The 16,771-nt window shown below is 38.3% G+C and overlaps 1 protein-coding gene across 2 annotated transcripts in view; it reads left to right on the forward strand.

Moving 5' to 3' along the window:
* The window catches only part of Dusp22 (dual specificity phosphatase 22), a 66,624-nt gene that overhangs the window by 14,711 nt on the left and 35,142 nt on the right, over window positions 1–16,771 (forward strand). For both annotated transcript variants that reach the window (XM_013016713.1, XM_013016712.1), the window contains exon 3: window positions 8,105–8,187. In XM_013016713.1, the coding sequence (XP_012872167.1) occupies window positions 8,105–8,187 (83 nt within the window). The remainder of the gene's footprint in view (window positions 1–8,104; window positions 8,188–16,771) is intronic.

The raw sequence follows: 16,771 nt of genomic DNA on the forward strand, positions 1-16,771 counted from the left end.
CATGACCACATTTTGCTTTCTATTTCTCTACTGGTGAACACTTGAGTTGTTTCCACAAAGGGTGAATTTATTTTTTAAAGAGTGACTTCTTCTATGAGAGTCACAGGCAGAGTATAGACTCCTGTCTACACATGTCTCTTCTTCAAATAGCCACCATTTTCACCCATGCCGTGACACTCTTCCCATTGTTAATTGTAAGGATACCTAGGCTCCAACTTTACCTATTAACTCCCTATGCTTGTTGGACTATTATTATCAAAGATGGTGGGTAATAGGCACATTTAGCAAACCCATAACATAGTTACTCTCTTTTCCCGCTTTTGACTTACTTATTGATGGCAAATTTTCAGAAGCCTACTTTTTTTAGAAGCCTACCTTTTTTAATAATCAGGAAATATAAATGGCAGTTTCCACTACAATAGATTATGCTAGTGTTGACTTCTCACCCTATGATTATTCAGTATTTAGTGATTTGAAGTTAGCTATTGACTTTTCCTTATCCACTGAACAAATCAGATGATGATCATAGGTCTTTTGTGTGTATAGAGGCTAGTCCTCCTGCTGTATGGCATTCCAAGTTTGAGAAAACAGTGAAAACAGTGGTTCCTGAACATTGAGATGAGGTGCAATTAATTGGATAGCAGACCTAGGAAACTTGTAGTAAACTCCGTCACATTGTGTTGCAAAGAATTAAGCCTTATGCACACACATGTATATTATGTATGTACATGCATCATACATTTATCTATACCCATGTATACATACATATATTAATGCACATTTATATATGTTATACATATGTATATGTGTACACATGCATATGTATATGTTAGAAGTTTAGTCGACCATTCCTATCTGTTGTGAGGTTTTTGTTTGAATTTGTGAATTTAGGTTCAGATTGACTTTACAAATAGTTATCAAGATTTCTCCACATAATATTTGTCTTTTTCCTTTGCCCTTTCTATCCATAGATAATTGGTTTCGGAGAATTGAGCATAGAGAGCTAATAGCTCTTATTTGCTTATACAACATAGTTAAAAGGGTACTGGAATTCCTAAATTAGTAAACTTTGGGATAGGTAGCTTCAGAGGTGCTAGGATATAATAACAGAACAAATCTCTTAGAGTTAGTACTTTCATGAAATTTACTGTTTTTGTGGGAGGTATCTTTAGGTTGAAAACAAAAGTTTAGATAAATTCTTTGACAAAGAATTGCTAGGTAAAAAAAGTTGGAAAGTATTTTAATAAATGTTGACCACATTCAGTACTTTTGCCAATAGTTTATGAGTTTTAACTTGACTCAGAGAATGCTACCTTTTTTTAAAGCGCATTGTGTAAGCATGAAGAAAATAGCTGAAACTTAATATTGAAATCCATACCTGTCTTCTAAATATTCAATGTCATAAGAACCCTTCACAGTTCCAGAATTCTTGCTTTGTGGTTTCATTTGTTAGAGTTTCATTGCAAGCAACTGTAACCTGTCCTTGTGCATATGGTCCATGTTTTGCTGTTTCTTTTTGATATTAGTATGCAGTCATACAGTCATTGATTCACAAGACATGTATTAAACATCATGTGCAAGGCTTATCTAAAAGAAAAGAATGATTATGCAGTGTACTGACAAGAAGCTGAAAGGGAGAGTAAGCATTGCAACTGTTTTGTTGGCATTAACCTGCTCATTCCTTCTACAAACTTGTTTGGGAGCATGTAATGTAAACAAGTGTCCTCATCCACAGGTGATCAGAATCCAGGTTAGGTTCTGCACAGGAATACAGCTGGAGAGCAAAGAACATGTTGAATGTATTGTCTTGAAATCTCAGGAAGATCACAAGGCCATTATATTTTCACAGATAAACAAGTTGAGCCATGGTGTGGACCACCCAACTAGTGAGGTCATGCTCAGTGGTTGGTACCTGGCGAAGGCAGTGCCATTTTAATCTATCATGTCTGATCCCCTTGCTGTGGGTTGGGGCTGTCTTGAGAGCAATGTAGATATTCCTGAAGCACCTTGCCAAGTCTATAATAAGTATGTGTGAGCAAGGATAGCAACCTCTTCCTTTAGGGAAGTGTATGTCGCTGACATGTACGCTTTAACATGGCCTCTCTTTTATTCATCTCTTTTATTTATTTACTTTTCTTCTTTAAGTTGCAACTAAACAATTTTAATACAAGGATCAGCTTAGAAATGCATAAATAAAAATGAACAGTCACTTCTTCTGTCCCATCTTTCTCCTCCCTTCCTATTAATAGTTCTTCTTGTCCTTTCTGCCCTTCTTCCTGTCTTCCCTTCATATATTCTTCCTCTTTCCCTTTTCCCAACTCTCTTTCCTTCTAGTGGGATCCTTTACATGTTGCTTTGCAGCTTCTTAGGACATACTTCCCCAACTTTGTAATTATAGTGGTTTTTTAATATTTGGTGATCTTCCCTACCCCCCCCAACAATGGTTTTTGGAACCAAGTCTTCAATACTCTACTGGAAGCTCCTTAGTTGCATGATTCTGTATCCTGATTCCAGTAGTTAGCTCTGCCCAGAGACTTAATAGGAAGGGGAGGAAGGAGCAGGAAAGAACCTCTTCCTTCTAGGCTGGAAGGTGTGTTCTTTGCCTTTTACAATTTGGCACAGGTAAATATGGGTGTCAGCTGTCAGAGGAAGCTCTCATTGTTTGAGGATGTCCACAAAAATCCAGAGGAATGAGAACAAGCTCAAGCACTGTATTTGTAGTGTTGTGCATAGAGAGGATATTCAAGGTCTCAGAGCTTTAGTTCCATATCTGCCAGTGAGACAGAAGTTCGGGTTAATGGAGTCCTGTTGGTTCAGATGGGGTGGAGTCCTTGAATGTGAAGTGGTACTGTCAGCTTAACCTGGGAGGTCTTACATATCGTGGCTGTCAGGTGGAGGAGAGTAGGTTCCAGTACCATTGTAGTAAGTGTGGATTTTGAAACAGCAGTGACACATGTCCATTCCACAACCTTAAGGCTTAGTCTGTTTGCTGTTGCTATATGAAAATAGCTGAGTCTGGGTATTTTATGAGAAGAAATTTATTCAGCAAGTGATTCTGGAAGACCAATTGCATGGTGCCAGCATCCTGACAATGACCCCTTGCCTGCATCACAACATGATGAAGAAATTGGGAGAAATCTGGAAGAGATATGGCCCTAATATATGAGGGGGCCTCACTATAAAAATTGGCTCTCTGGAGACCTAAATCACTCCCCCAAGCCAGAACTAATCTTTCCCAAGAGAAGTTTCCTGTGGTCTAATTACCTGCTACTAACTCATGTCTCTTAAAAGGTTCCCCCATCTTAGCACCACTATACTAGGGAACACGTTTCTAGCACATAAGCCCTTGAAAGACAAACCACGTCCAAACCTTAACAAATGATAACAGTGATTACATATTTACCACTTGCCAGGCACTGGGTCATGCTCTTATCATTCAGTTGCTACCATACCTTGGGGATATTCTTACTGTTCTTCTCACTCTACAGCTCAGAAAAATGAGGTACAGCAAAACATGTCGAACCCATAAGCAATGAATTCATAACTAGATGTTATAATGCATAGTAACTATAGTTGTTATTAAATTAATTTATTAATGGGAAGAAGAGCATAACATGATTGAACTCTTTCCTGTCCATCAGCACATTCTCAACTTTAGAGGTAAAGTTATTTGCCTCCAAATGACTTGAAATAGCCTAATGTTCAGAACACATCAGATGGGACGGCTACATAAATACTAGAACTACATATATAATTCTTTCATCCTTCCTTTACCTTGCAGCTTCTTCTCCTTCTATCCTTCCTGGTAACCCCAGGTACCTGAAGCATTGTTGCAGGTGCTTTGAAAGGCACTGCCAAATAGTTCTAATGCTCTAATATGCTTTTTCTTTTTCTGTGCCAGAACTGGGGCTTGAATTCAGGGCTCAGCTACTATCTCTTTGCTTTTCTGCTTAAGGTTCTTTCACTTGATCCACAGCTCTGCTTCTGGCCTTTTGGTGGTTAATTGATGATAAGAATCTTGTCAACTTTTCTGGCTTTGAAACTGTGATCTTCAGATCTTAGCCTCTTGAGTTACTAGGATTACTGCTTCACAACATCAGCATAACCTAGCTACTTTTGTTCATTCTATTTCATCTCTGCTTGGCTTTTGTCAGATGAGCTGACTTCTGTGGCCACTCCAGCATTCTCACACCTTAGATGTGGTGCTGCCACTCTTCATGGGAGCATAAGAAGGAAAGTATTGATTCTCACCTTTAGTAAGCATGTGGTTTTACTTTGCCCTTTAAGAACCACATTTTCCTGCAAAACCACAGGCTGTACCAGTGAGGTCTCAGTAGTGTTCTTGGGAACTTGTGAGCCAGGAAGGGAATGGATGACCCTGAGGGAATAGACAGATACATTTTGTTGTCCCAGTGCTCAACTTGTGTGAAGGAGACATTTGTTTCACAGGTCCTCCATGGTAAACAGAAATAGAAGGCAGGAGGGAGCAAGAGTCCAGGGACCAGGGGAAGGATTGGTAGAAAGGAAAAGAATGTGATTTGAAGTTGCCAATGAAGTATTTATTCACTTATAAATGCATTTGTATTTGAAAGCACTATTGTTTCCCTGATTGTAAAAGTAACATGGGCTCGCTTCTAGTGGCTCATGCCAATAATCCTGACTACTCAGGAGGCTAAGATCTGAGGATCATGGTTCAAAGCCAGCCCTGGACAGGAAAGTATAAGACATTAATCTCCAGTTAACCACCAAAAAGCTGGCAATAGAGCTGTGGCTCAAGTGATAGAGTGTTAGCCTTGGGAAAAAGAGCTCAGAGATAGCGCCCAAGCCCTGCATTTGAGTCTTATTATCAGTGTGTGTGTGCATACAAACATAAGCACATAAAACTAACATGAGATGATCAGTAAAACAAAAAAAGACATGACAGAAATGTTAAAGAGAATGAAACTTCCTATGATCTTACATTCTGAGGTGATCATGCCAACGTATCAGCACATGTCTCTGTACTAGTTTTATTCATTTATTCTATGGATCTCATGATCACCAAGGACTCAGGATGGTTTTCTGGCAATTAGCATTTGAGGAGGAGAACTTTCTTGGGTTCAAGGTTATAGGTCATCCATTTCAGCCTATCCTGGGCTTCATGAGTAGGGTGTAGATAACTTTAAAAAAAACCTTAAAATATGGAGGGGAATTTCATTATTATATTCCCATATGTGTCTTTAGATATTCTTAATAAAATATAGATTCTAATCATTTAGTAGGTATGAATGGACCTGGAAATTTCCAAAAAGCTAAGTGGTACCTTGCTGTCAGCTGGAGGAGCCTGTGCAGAGCTACTTTAATACTCAAGAAACATGGACAAGGAAGCAAGGAAGTGTTGATAATCCTTACACATTCCAATCTGTACACAAGCCTGTATTTTGTGGGAAAGGGTAATCCCGAATTTGCACATCCACACAGATGGGCACTCTGAGGGAACAGAAAGTATGCAGGCGGGAAAGCAGCACTAGCCCAGGGTTTGCTTCCCTTTTCTCAGGAGTCCAACAGTCTGTTAACTCATGTGTGGTATCCAGTGGTTGTCTTTACTTTTTAATATATAATTTTAATCCTTAGATTAACTTTTAAGATGTTAATCTGCAAGAAAGTCTGTGAGACTTCTGTCTCCAATAAACCCCTCAAAAAAGACAGAAGTGGAGCTGTGACTCAAGTGGTAGTACACTAGTCTTGTGCAAAATGAAGCTCAGGGACAGCACTCTAGGCCCAAAGTTCAAGGCCCAGGACTGGCAAAAAAAAAAAAAAGATTTTAATCTGTTATAAAATTGTATTTCATGGGAGATGAAAATGTTCTAAAATTCGATTGTAATGATGGTCACATAAATGTGCTAAAAGCTACTGAATTGTACACTTCAAAGGGGGGATTTTTATCATAAGTGAATTATACTTCACAAACTGTCGTATAAAAACATACATTAAGTACATTTTCCCTTGATATTTATTGGGAACTGGTTCCAACAAAAAACAAACTGGTTTCCTTACACCACCAAATCTCTTATATAAAATGGTATTTGCATTGAACCTATTGTATATATTCTCTTATATACCTTAAATCATCCATCGATTACTTGTTAATACCCATGTTAATAGTTTTAATACTATATCATTTAGGGAATTAGTACAAGAAAAAGTCTGTACATGTTTTATGGATACAGGACCTGTACACGTGGAGGGCAGATAGTGTATATAGACAACTGTGGATTGTTGTCATTCAAATCCTGGCAGAATGGGAATCTGGAAGAATCCTGGGGCATCACCATGAATCTGTTCCCCTGAGGTACCCACCTCATCTAAGCTATCGTTCCCCTACTTTACTACCTGTTGAGAGTGGCAATTGGAAAATCACATTTTGGTGGGAAGGTGATACTGGCTGCCTGTGGTATCTTAATCCTTATTCCTATCAGTGTTGGCTTTCTTTTCTTATAACAAATTCCTGAAATAATCAATCAAAATTTCTTTTTTCTTTTCTTGTATTTAGTTCTGTTCACAGTTTCAGGGGTCTGTGATTGGCTGGCTCAGTGCTTTTAGGCCTGTGATGAGGTCACACCCCAGTAAACTAAGACCTCCCTCTAGCCCCTATTTCTCAAAAGTTCTCCACCATGTCTTAATTGTACGATGTTGAAAACCATGCCTTTCATAAATAGCCCTTTGAGACATTCTAGATTCATATTATAGGACTGGGTAATTCACAGGTTGCTTGGCTAGCACCCCAAATGTAGTAGTTGTAGGAAACAAGAATTGCCCTGTGCATGATCACTACTACTTATGTTAGCATTTGAAGATCAGTATGATTGGAGCAAGGGAAATAGTCTTAACATAAAGACCAGTATTTAATATTACTTTTAAAGACTTTTTTTCCTGACATTGTTAAATATTTAGAACACCATTTCCTAATTTCAGCTTCATCCTCAGAGCTTCTTAGAAAAAGAAATTTCATTCCACTGTAGACCTGTAGTCCTGGAAATAAATTGAGGCCCAGCAATTGGCCTTTCACACAACCCTTACGGATGGCTTTATTAAACTCTTAGAACCACTTATGTAGGCCACACACACACACACACACACACACACACACACGAAGAACAAGTCACTTGTTACCCCATTCCTTCATAAGTCTAAATGCTAGTCCCCTCAATATGTGTGTTTGGCCTGATATGTTTTTACAATTTGAGTTTATGTTGTGATTAGATTTAGTATCTACTATATCCCTTTGCATAACATTATAACCTGAGCGTTTTTCCATGTCATTAAATATTCCCAAAAAACATGATAAAATAAGTACATTTTATCATGTTTTTTTTTGCTTTTTAAAAAAACTCTATAATAATAGTTTGCCCTACATAATTTTGAGGAATTTGGTGTGGCCAGCAACACAGGAAAGGTGATTTCCTTCTTTCTTGCCAGGTTCCCATTTCATAAGTGAGCAAAGGTTTATGACTTAGGGACCACATCACAGATATTTTTACAGGTAGGAACTAGGAAAGGAGTATAATTTTGGTATCTCTTTTGCTTCATAATAATGATCATTGATGAGCAATTCTGAAACCACAGTCCTGTCTTAGTCTAGAACTGTGTCTGCTTTTGATAACAGCGTAAGGAGATACTTGTAGGTGTCTCTGTGGGTCTTTGGCATTTAGTTTAAACTTACATTACTTATCCTTGAGAGGAAACTGGGTTTTAAAATATTTTAAACATCTTTATGATCTGTATCTCATGTCTGGTCTATGGGTCAGTTTATAACTTTACAATCTACTAAAAAATAATGTGAGGTTCCTTCCTTTTAACAACTTTGATGAATACAATGTTTATTAATATAAGTATATTTAAAGTTTTAAATTCATACTTTGGATAAGAAATGATCCAATAAAATAAATACATAAATACAATAACATTCAATTCTGAAAACCTAGATTATTATTCTAGATATGATCAATTATGAAGTTCTAAGAAAGAAGTCTAGCAGTCATGCTTTATTGTATCCTGCCTAGAATTTAGGAGCACTTAATTCATAGGGAATATTAAAATGTCCATTTCTTATCTTCAATGACAGATGCCAGAGACATGGAACAATTGAGCAAGAACAAGGTGACACACATTCTCTCTGTCCATGATAGTGCCAGGCCCATGTTGGAGGTAAGAAAGAGAGAGGTAATTGTATTGTGAATTATGTAGTGTGTGTGTGTGTGTGTATGTGTGTGTGTGTGTGTGTATAATAAGTTCATTTGTATTGTGTGTGCATGGCATTGTGTTCATTCCTGTCATGGTTGTACATATTATCTGTCATTAAGGCAGTCATATTATCTGACATTAGTATGCTCTGTGATTTCTGGCAGTATTGATTTTGTTCTCAGTACAAATTTACATTTACGCCCTGTCTGTGGCCTGGCAGAGGGTATGTTCTTTTTCTATGTTCCATTGCATTGTTAGCTAAATTCTTTGGATAAATGGTAAAGAATAAACACATGCTGTGTTCTCCCTAGATTTTAAGGCCACTTAAAACCTAATTTTCAGTCAGGCACTAGTGGATCACTCCTTTAATCCTAGTTATTCAGGAGGCTGGGATCTGAAGATCATGATTTGAAGCTAGACTGAGCAAGAAGGTTCATGAAGTTCTTATTTCTGATTAATCATCAAAAGACCAGAAGGGCCTTTTGTGGCTCAAGCGGTAGAATGCTGTCCTTGAGCAAAAAAGCTTAGGAACAGCAAGCACTCAGTCCCTGAGGTAAAGACCTAGACCAGCTAAAAAAGCAAAAAAATACCTAGTTTTCAGATCTGAAGGTGTAGTTCAGTGGTAAAGCAATGATGTTCTAAGTTCTGTCCCTAACAACCTAGATCATGAAGCTCTACATTCTATCCCCAACAAAACAGATATAAATAAAATCCATTGTCATTCCTTTTAAATTAGTTCTATTTTGGAATTTGTTTTTGTTTTTTGTTTTGCCAGTCCTGGAGCTTGAACTCAGGGCCTGGGCACCGTCCTTGAGCTTCTTTTGCTCAAGGCTAGCAATCTACTACTTGAGCCACAGCACCACTTCCAGCTTTTTCTGTTTATGTGGTACTGAGGAATTGAACCCAGGGCTTCATGCATTCTAGGCAGCACTCCACCACTAAGCCATATTCCCAGCCCCGTATTTTGGAATTTTAAGAATTCAGACTGCTCATTCTTGGTGTTGTTTAAGTTTAAACATCTACTATTTGTTTACAGAATTAAAAATAATGGGAGGTAAATTGTCCTTGATAATTTTCCAGGGCCGCTCTATGTGGAACACTGGTTAGTGTAGAGCTGTTTTAGGTTTGAGGGTAAATAGGGTGTGTCTACTTGTACACTAATTCCAAAAACATCTTCGATTTTACCCTGATGGACGGTTTGAGGCGTTGGCCAGGACTAAAATCTATTTCTGTTCATTAGCCTCAACACAGCCCAAATTGTCTCTTTTTCAAAAATAATATATATGTGGTTGTGATGCATGTGTTTTCTATTTTAGGGTAGGGTGTTGGAAAGGGAGGAGTAACTTATTCTGAAAGAAATAATCCTACTTCAAGGTGTCTTCATTGAAATTCATATTATACAACAGCAGTATTGTACTTACTTAGTATTTTAAGGATTTTTTTTAGCCATTAAGAGCAGAGTTTAGCTAGTATAAATTGTCTAAAACAAGTAGAAGTGGAGAAGAATAAATAATTCTATTAAGTAATATTAACCAGAAAATCAAGTGGAGAAGGAACCTTTATTCTTCCCTCCTAATTGGGGAGGTCATACTTTCTGTTGTTTAATTCAGAGTTTTTCACTAAGGTGCTAGAAATTGTGTTGTAGCATGATTTTATTGGGTATAACAAAACATTTCTTTTGTTAACAGTTACTCTGATTTTCAATCAATTAATGGTAGTTTATGATTAAGATATAGGCTAAATTAAACTGATCAATATTGACTTCCTCTTAATTCACAAAATGAGGCTTGAGGTTTTCTTCATTATATTACAGAGAAGTCCTTCCTCCTCTCACTCCTAGAACTACCTTATTGATATTTTCTTTCCTTGTTTTTTTTTTTTGTTACTGGTCGTGGGGCTTGAACTCAGGGCCTGTTGTTTTCTTTGCTCAAGGCTACTTCTTAAGTCACAGCTCTACTTCTGGCTTTTTGATAGTTAATTGGAGGTGAGAATCTCATGGGTTTTCCTGCCCAGGTCTGGTTTGAAACATGTTCCTCAGATCTTAGGCTCATAAGTAGCTAGGATTACAAGCTTGAACCATTGGCTTCCAGCCCTACCTTACTACTTAATACCTTATTTAATGGAACATGGCCTCTAAATCTCTTGACACTTACAACATCTGTCTGGATACAAGATCTTGGAGTGTCAGAAATAAGACAACTCCATCCTTTACCTGTTCCAGACAACCCCCTTCTACACACACATACACACACACACAGGAAACCCCAACTGTCTACTAAAACAGGTGGGCTTGTAACACAAGTAAAAAGAGGCCACTGTTTGCATAAAACCTCAGATCCCTGGGCAAACTGTCCCACTCCACATTGTTAATAATCTGTATTTTTTTAAATTACATCTTATCTATAAAGACAAGATGAAAAGAGACTGTAGAGAAGAAGGGGGAGATAAAAAAAATGAAAGAGGGGAAAGGAAAGGAAATTGTGTCTCTTTTTAAATGGCTTTTATTATTTTCCCCAAAACATCATATCCTATACCTACTTTTCAAAAGCCTGTCCTTTGAGAATCTTCAATACATCCTAATATGGTCTTTGGATGCTATTATTATCTCAGCTTGATAGTAAATACTGTGTGGTTTTATTTGTTCCAATATTTATACTGCAATTTGTAGCCTAACAGTTTGGCACTGTCCCTTTTATTTTGCACATTTTTTTCAAAGGTAATTCATGAGCACATTCCTAAACTATAAAACATATAGCCTCTTTGCATGTATGGGAAAATAGGAGGTACCCAAAGGTTGCTTGAACTGATCCCCACTGGTAATTAAGTTACTGGGACCCCAGGAGCTTCTGGACTTTATTTCACTCTCTTCTATCTGAAATTTCAAGTTAAGTTCCAAAAGCCATGACCTCTTCCAATTTAAATAAATTATTTGTTGGTAGCCAGTAGGTAATTAATGGATGACCTGAGTCTTTCACAGCTCCTCACGATGCTGGCCCTGATCCCTCACAGATAGGAAGGATGGAGGTGAGTGGAGAGATTGTGTATAGGGTTAAGCAGATAGGCTGAGCTGATCCACTGCCTGAGGAGCACTCCTACTTGAGAATGGAAGAAATTCTGGGCTGGACAGGATATGGAACAGTAGGAACTCCTTTAAATGGAAGGGTTTTAGTCCTGGTACTTCAATGCTGGAGCCCTGCTTCCAGGAAGCCATAGATTGAGCACTTCTCTATAGAGATGTCCTGCTCATTTCCAGCAACATCTCAATGTATTTAAAGGACTGGGGTACTTGACATCAATTATCAAAACTTCCAGAATCTAAACATTTGTTTTTATTGCAAGGGAGCTGAGAGAGTGTAGTTATATTGTGGAATATGGAGTTTTGAAGATTCTTAGAGAATAAGCTACTGAATAGTAGGCATAGGATGAGCTGCATTAGTAAAACCAAAACAAAACAAAAAACAAAAAAAACAAGTTTGGGGCATTTAGCATAGAGCCCTCTAAAAATTTCATGGTTATTTTTAGGGAATGAAGGTTCAGAAGTTTACAGTGCAGATGCTCATTTGTTAGTCTCTGACCAAGAGCCAACTTTGTGTGGGTATATGCATGCTTATGTGACACACCACTGCCTAAGATTCCATGGCTGTTCCATGGACTACAGGTCCCAGAGAGCTACAAGCAAGACTTCTTGGTGGGTGCTTGATCAAAGGCAGTTCTTAAATCTACAAAGCTAAGATGACTTAGTGGAGGACAGCACCCAGTCTGTTCTTGTTGCCAGCTGAGGCTACTTTTGCATAGATTGCTACCTTTTCATATTGCCATCTTTCTTTTGTTGTGAGAACTTGCCATAAATACAGTGGGAGGTTGTACAGGTTTTGTAGTGTCAGACACACACCCTGTGAACATAATGATCTGTAACTTGCCCCTGACTAATGCCAATCTCTAAAGTATACCCACTACACAAGGTCTAATGAGGATATTTTCAGTCATTATGTTTGCTGACTTTATTTAGTAAGGAAATGGAGAACTTACGTTTGATTTTAGTTGGATTAGATGTGATGCTCTACTAGTTGGGTATTTTCCAAAATAGCTTTCTTAGATCTCATTCTCTTCTTAGCAGCAGAATGATGGGAGAGAATATAAGGCACTATTCTGAATCCTCAGATCACTGGGCCTCTTCACTGGTCATCACGTAGAGCTTGGTGGTGTCTGGGGCTTCCTTGGTAAATTAAATAAGATGTGGGTTTACTCTGGATCATGGAATGAGCAGGTAGGCCAGAGAAAGAGGAACAACAAGACTGATAACTATCTCTTAGAGGAGTATCTGAGGAGTAAATGTTCCAGAATGAAGACTCTTAAAAACATTGTGAAACCTTGGAGATCTTCACATTCCCTAGGGTCATTAACTTCCACCTGGGATTTAAAAGAGTTGATTTCTTTCTTTCCCCTCCTTTTTTTTCCCTTCCTCTCCTTTCTTCCTCTCCTTCCTTCCTCTCCTTCCTTTCTTCCTCTCCTTTCCTTTCTCTCCTTCCTTCTTTCCTTCCTTCTTCCTTCCTTCCTTTTCTTTCTACTTTCCTTCCTTCCTTTTTTCTTCCTCTCTCTTTCATTCTTTTTAATTAATGTACTTTATTGTTATTATAAAGATTGTGTACAGTGGGATTATATTATATCAGTCAAGTAATAAATACATTTCCTTTTGTACAGTGTCTTGTGTTCCCTCATTCTCTCCCAGTCCCTCCCTCCTGTCTCCACCCACAAGTTATATAGTGCCTTTCATCAGTGTCCAGTGAGCTGTACTTCTTTACCCCTTTTTCCTCCAGTTAATTCTTTCTTGCTAGGATTATAAATATGAGTTATTGTTACCCCGCTTCAGCTGATTCCATTTCTGTGTTTACTTGTACCTGCTGTCTGTCTGTCTGTCTCCTCCACCTCCTCCTCTTTTTTATAGTCTTCCTTCTTCTCCTGTTCTCTCTCTACGCTGAGAGTCAAACTCATGGCCTTATGCATGCTAGACAGATGTTCTACCTGTTGCCCTTGTCTCATATGGAAATGTCAGTTGAATAGGGTCCTAGAAATCATCAGTCTTCCTGTTCTAAGCTAGAGGTTTTCCCAGCTTGTCTTGCTGCTTGGTCCCAGAAGAAGCAAGGCCAATGCTTCTATGAAAGAACCTATTTCTCAATACCACTGTTAGCACAGAACTTTGCTCTATTAAATTGTACAAGACAATGAGTTTCATTGTGACATTTTCATATATTCATAAAACATACTTTAACTATATTCCCCTATTAGCTTCTTTTATCTTTTATTCTTTTACTTAGCAAGTATTTTGTAAATGACTTTTTTTTTGGTTGGTTATGGGGCTTGAACTCTGGTGTGGACACTATTCTTCTGCTCTTCAGCTCAAGGCTACTGCTCTACCTCTTGAGCCACAGTGGCATTTCCAGTTTTCTAGTGGCTTATTAGACATAAGAGTCTCACAAACTTTCCTGCCTGTACTGGCTTTGAATCATTATCCTCAGATCTCAGCCTCCTGACTAGCTAGGATTACAAGCACCCGGTTATAAATGACTTTTTAAATGCCTTCTCCCTTTATAATAAAGTTCATCCTGTAAGGCAGATAGTTAATGAGTTACTTGTTTCTTGAACTGCTCTGTGCTAGGCTAAGGAGCAGGTGCTAGAGAGCGCAGAAGTGAATTCATTCCACTATGCATTAGCAGTATGTAGTATATACATGAGATATGACTACTTTATAAATATTGGTTGTCATTGCAATCCAGTGAGAGAAGAATTCTGGCTCAAGGAAAAAAACAAATAGCAACAAAGAAGAGTAGAAGTTCTGAGAAAAAAATCCCTTATCTGCCCACAAGCCTGAAGTGGTTTATTCAGAATGCATTTGAGTGGGTCTTTGGTGATGACTTAGGAATTTGGAAAGTCAGTTCATGATGTCAGGGCCAAAGAAAGCTAGGAGGGAAGGCTAGGATATGACTTCCTCTGGATATCCTCTGAGAATTCCAGCCCCAGCAAGTCAAATTGTATTATCCTCTCTCCTTTGAGGTTTTTCTAGTCTTAAGTGACATATCACCTGTACACAAGTGGCAGAGATAGGTCTGGAACCCAAGAACTTCTCACTACAAAGGCAACTCACTATAAAGGCAAGAGTCTTCCTGTCAGTCATACACCTATGGAACTGTACTTCTATATGAAAACATTGGCACATGTGCTACTAATATATTTGAAGGGAATCTTTGCTATGAGTTAATTTCACATACAAATTGAGCCCAGACTTTGATCATAATTATTAACAGTACAAAAATCTGTCTTCATCTGTTTTCATGCTTTGGACTTGGTGGGGGAATTAGTTGCATTTGTAGAAAAGTTTTTCCTTATTTTGTGGGCTTGGGCCTGAGCAGATGTCTTCAGTATCAACTGATTGCTTCAGGTTAAAGAGAAAGAAAATAGTAAAATTTTCAACAAAAAACCCAATATTCTTTGTAGATGCTATGGAAATAATATTGAGTAATGAATGGTTTCTCCTTCCCCAGAAAAAAAGAAACAAAACTCTGTCTTTCTAGTGTGAAAATTTCAGAGCTTGTTTCATTTTTCATTCTGTGTACCTGACCAGAGCACCTGCAGGAAGCAAATCTATTTTTCACTATTAACAAAAATACTTTTTAAAGCTTTTATGAAGCTGGTAACATGAAGATTTTCATTTTGAAGTGACTCATTGTAGGATTTGATAGAGGAAAAAATAATTTACACATATGTATGCAAATGAAGGTATTACATGTATATGAGGTAGATCTTAAGAGCTAGAATTCAGCTTGGGGATTTTCTATTTCAATTGTGGTATTTATATTTTTTTTCCCCCTACCATCCCCTCCCTCCCTCCCTTCCCTGAGGTTCTTTTTTTTTTATTGTGATTAAGTGATTACATAATTTCCGGAAATTCACAGTATTGTGGAATAATGATGCTCATTTAAAGTCACAAGTTCATTCTAACTTTCCTGGAGCAAATTGTCTATCACAGTCTGTAATATATAACGGTGCTCACATGTTATATACCATATATGTGATCAGCAGCATGGGGATATTTAGTAGTGGTTCAACCAGATGAGTGGGAGTTCTTTGTATCACCTAACATTTTGGATTTAGCATCCACTTATCAGGGAGACCATGTACCGTTTGTCTCTTCGTTCTTGGCTTACCTCGCTCAACATGATTCCTTCTAGCTCCATCCATTTCCCTGTGGTATTTATATTTTAAACCTTCTGTATGTGTGTGTATGTGGGGGGAGGGGTGCAGTTTAAAGAATAGTATACAGGGACTAGCTATGTAGCTGTCCTCAAACTCAAGATCAACTTGGCTCAGCTTTCCAAGTTCTAGGTTTACAGGTATATACCAACACATCCAGCCAGCCATTTATTCTTACTGATTCTGTTTTATAGTTCCTTGAATATTAAAGAAACTTTTAGCTGTTCTTGCACAGCATTAACTACTGTATGTTTATAGTTGCAGCTTGTATTGGTTCTGTTATGTACTGCTATTTATGTCTATACTGCAGTATTTACCAGTTTATTTTGAGAGAATTCTTACCAAGTGATATACCCTATCTGGTGGACAATCCTGTCCTTTCTCCCTGGTTTCTGAGCCCAGTAACTGAGTGACCTGAGACTGAGGGGCCCCTGGGTAAACCTTGGTTCCCTGCCAAATGTCCCTCTGATGATTCTTCCAATTTCTCTTGAACAGTTTTGTTGGCTTCCAAAATATACAATGAGTTTAAGAAAGTGTGCTTCTGTTTCCTCTTCTTCTCCCTACTTTCTCTTTTATTTTTACTTGTAAAGTGCATATATTAATGAATCAGTGTGTTATTTCCATATATCCATACAGTGTACACTGCTCAAATCCAGCCTCCCTTTACCCACCCTCTCCCCTGACTTCAGTAATAATCACTACTCTACTGTCATGTGAGCTTTTTTTTAAAAGTACCCTCACTGTGGGAGAACCATGAATTGTTTTTTTCTAGGAATGTCCTCCTATTCCTCTCAGAGCTGAGGCTTCAGCTCTTCTCTCTATAAAAAAGGAACACTTTGGTGCCCATCATTTTCATGCTCCTTCCATTTTTCTGTTTCTGCATGTATGCATGCATGCTCCTTGGTTGGGTCATGAATTATGCATGCCTATGATGGCTTCTTTACTATACTGGCCATTATAACCATTTGATGGAACAAATCTTTTTTTTTTTTTTTTGGTCGGTCGTGGGGCTTGAACTCTGGGCTTGGGCGCTGTCCCTGTGCTCTTCAGCTCAAGGCCAGCACTCTACCACTTGAGCTACAGCGCCACTTCCTGTTTCCTAATGGTTTATTGGAGAGAAGAGTCTCACAGACTTTCCTGCTCAGGCTGGCTTTGAACCGCAATCCTCTCAGCCTCCTGGGTAGCTAGGATTACAGTCATGAGCCACCAGCGCCCGGCTGGTACAAGTCTTCTAAACCATTTTAGATCCCTGAGGTTGGTCAGCAAGCCCAAGTTAAGCAGGTGCCACATTTGGATTTTT

This window comes from Dipodomys ordii, unplaced genomic scaffold (genome assembly GCF_000151885.1).
Source record: "Dipodomys ordii isolate 6190 unplaced genomic scaffold, Dord_2.0 Scaffold32, whole genome shotgun sequence".
NCBI classification, from domain to species: Eukaryota; Metazoa; Chordata; class Mammalia; order Rodentia; family Heteromyidae; genus Dipodomys; species Dipodomys ordii.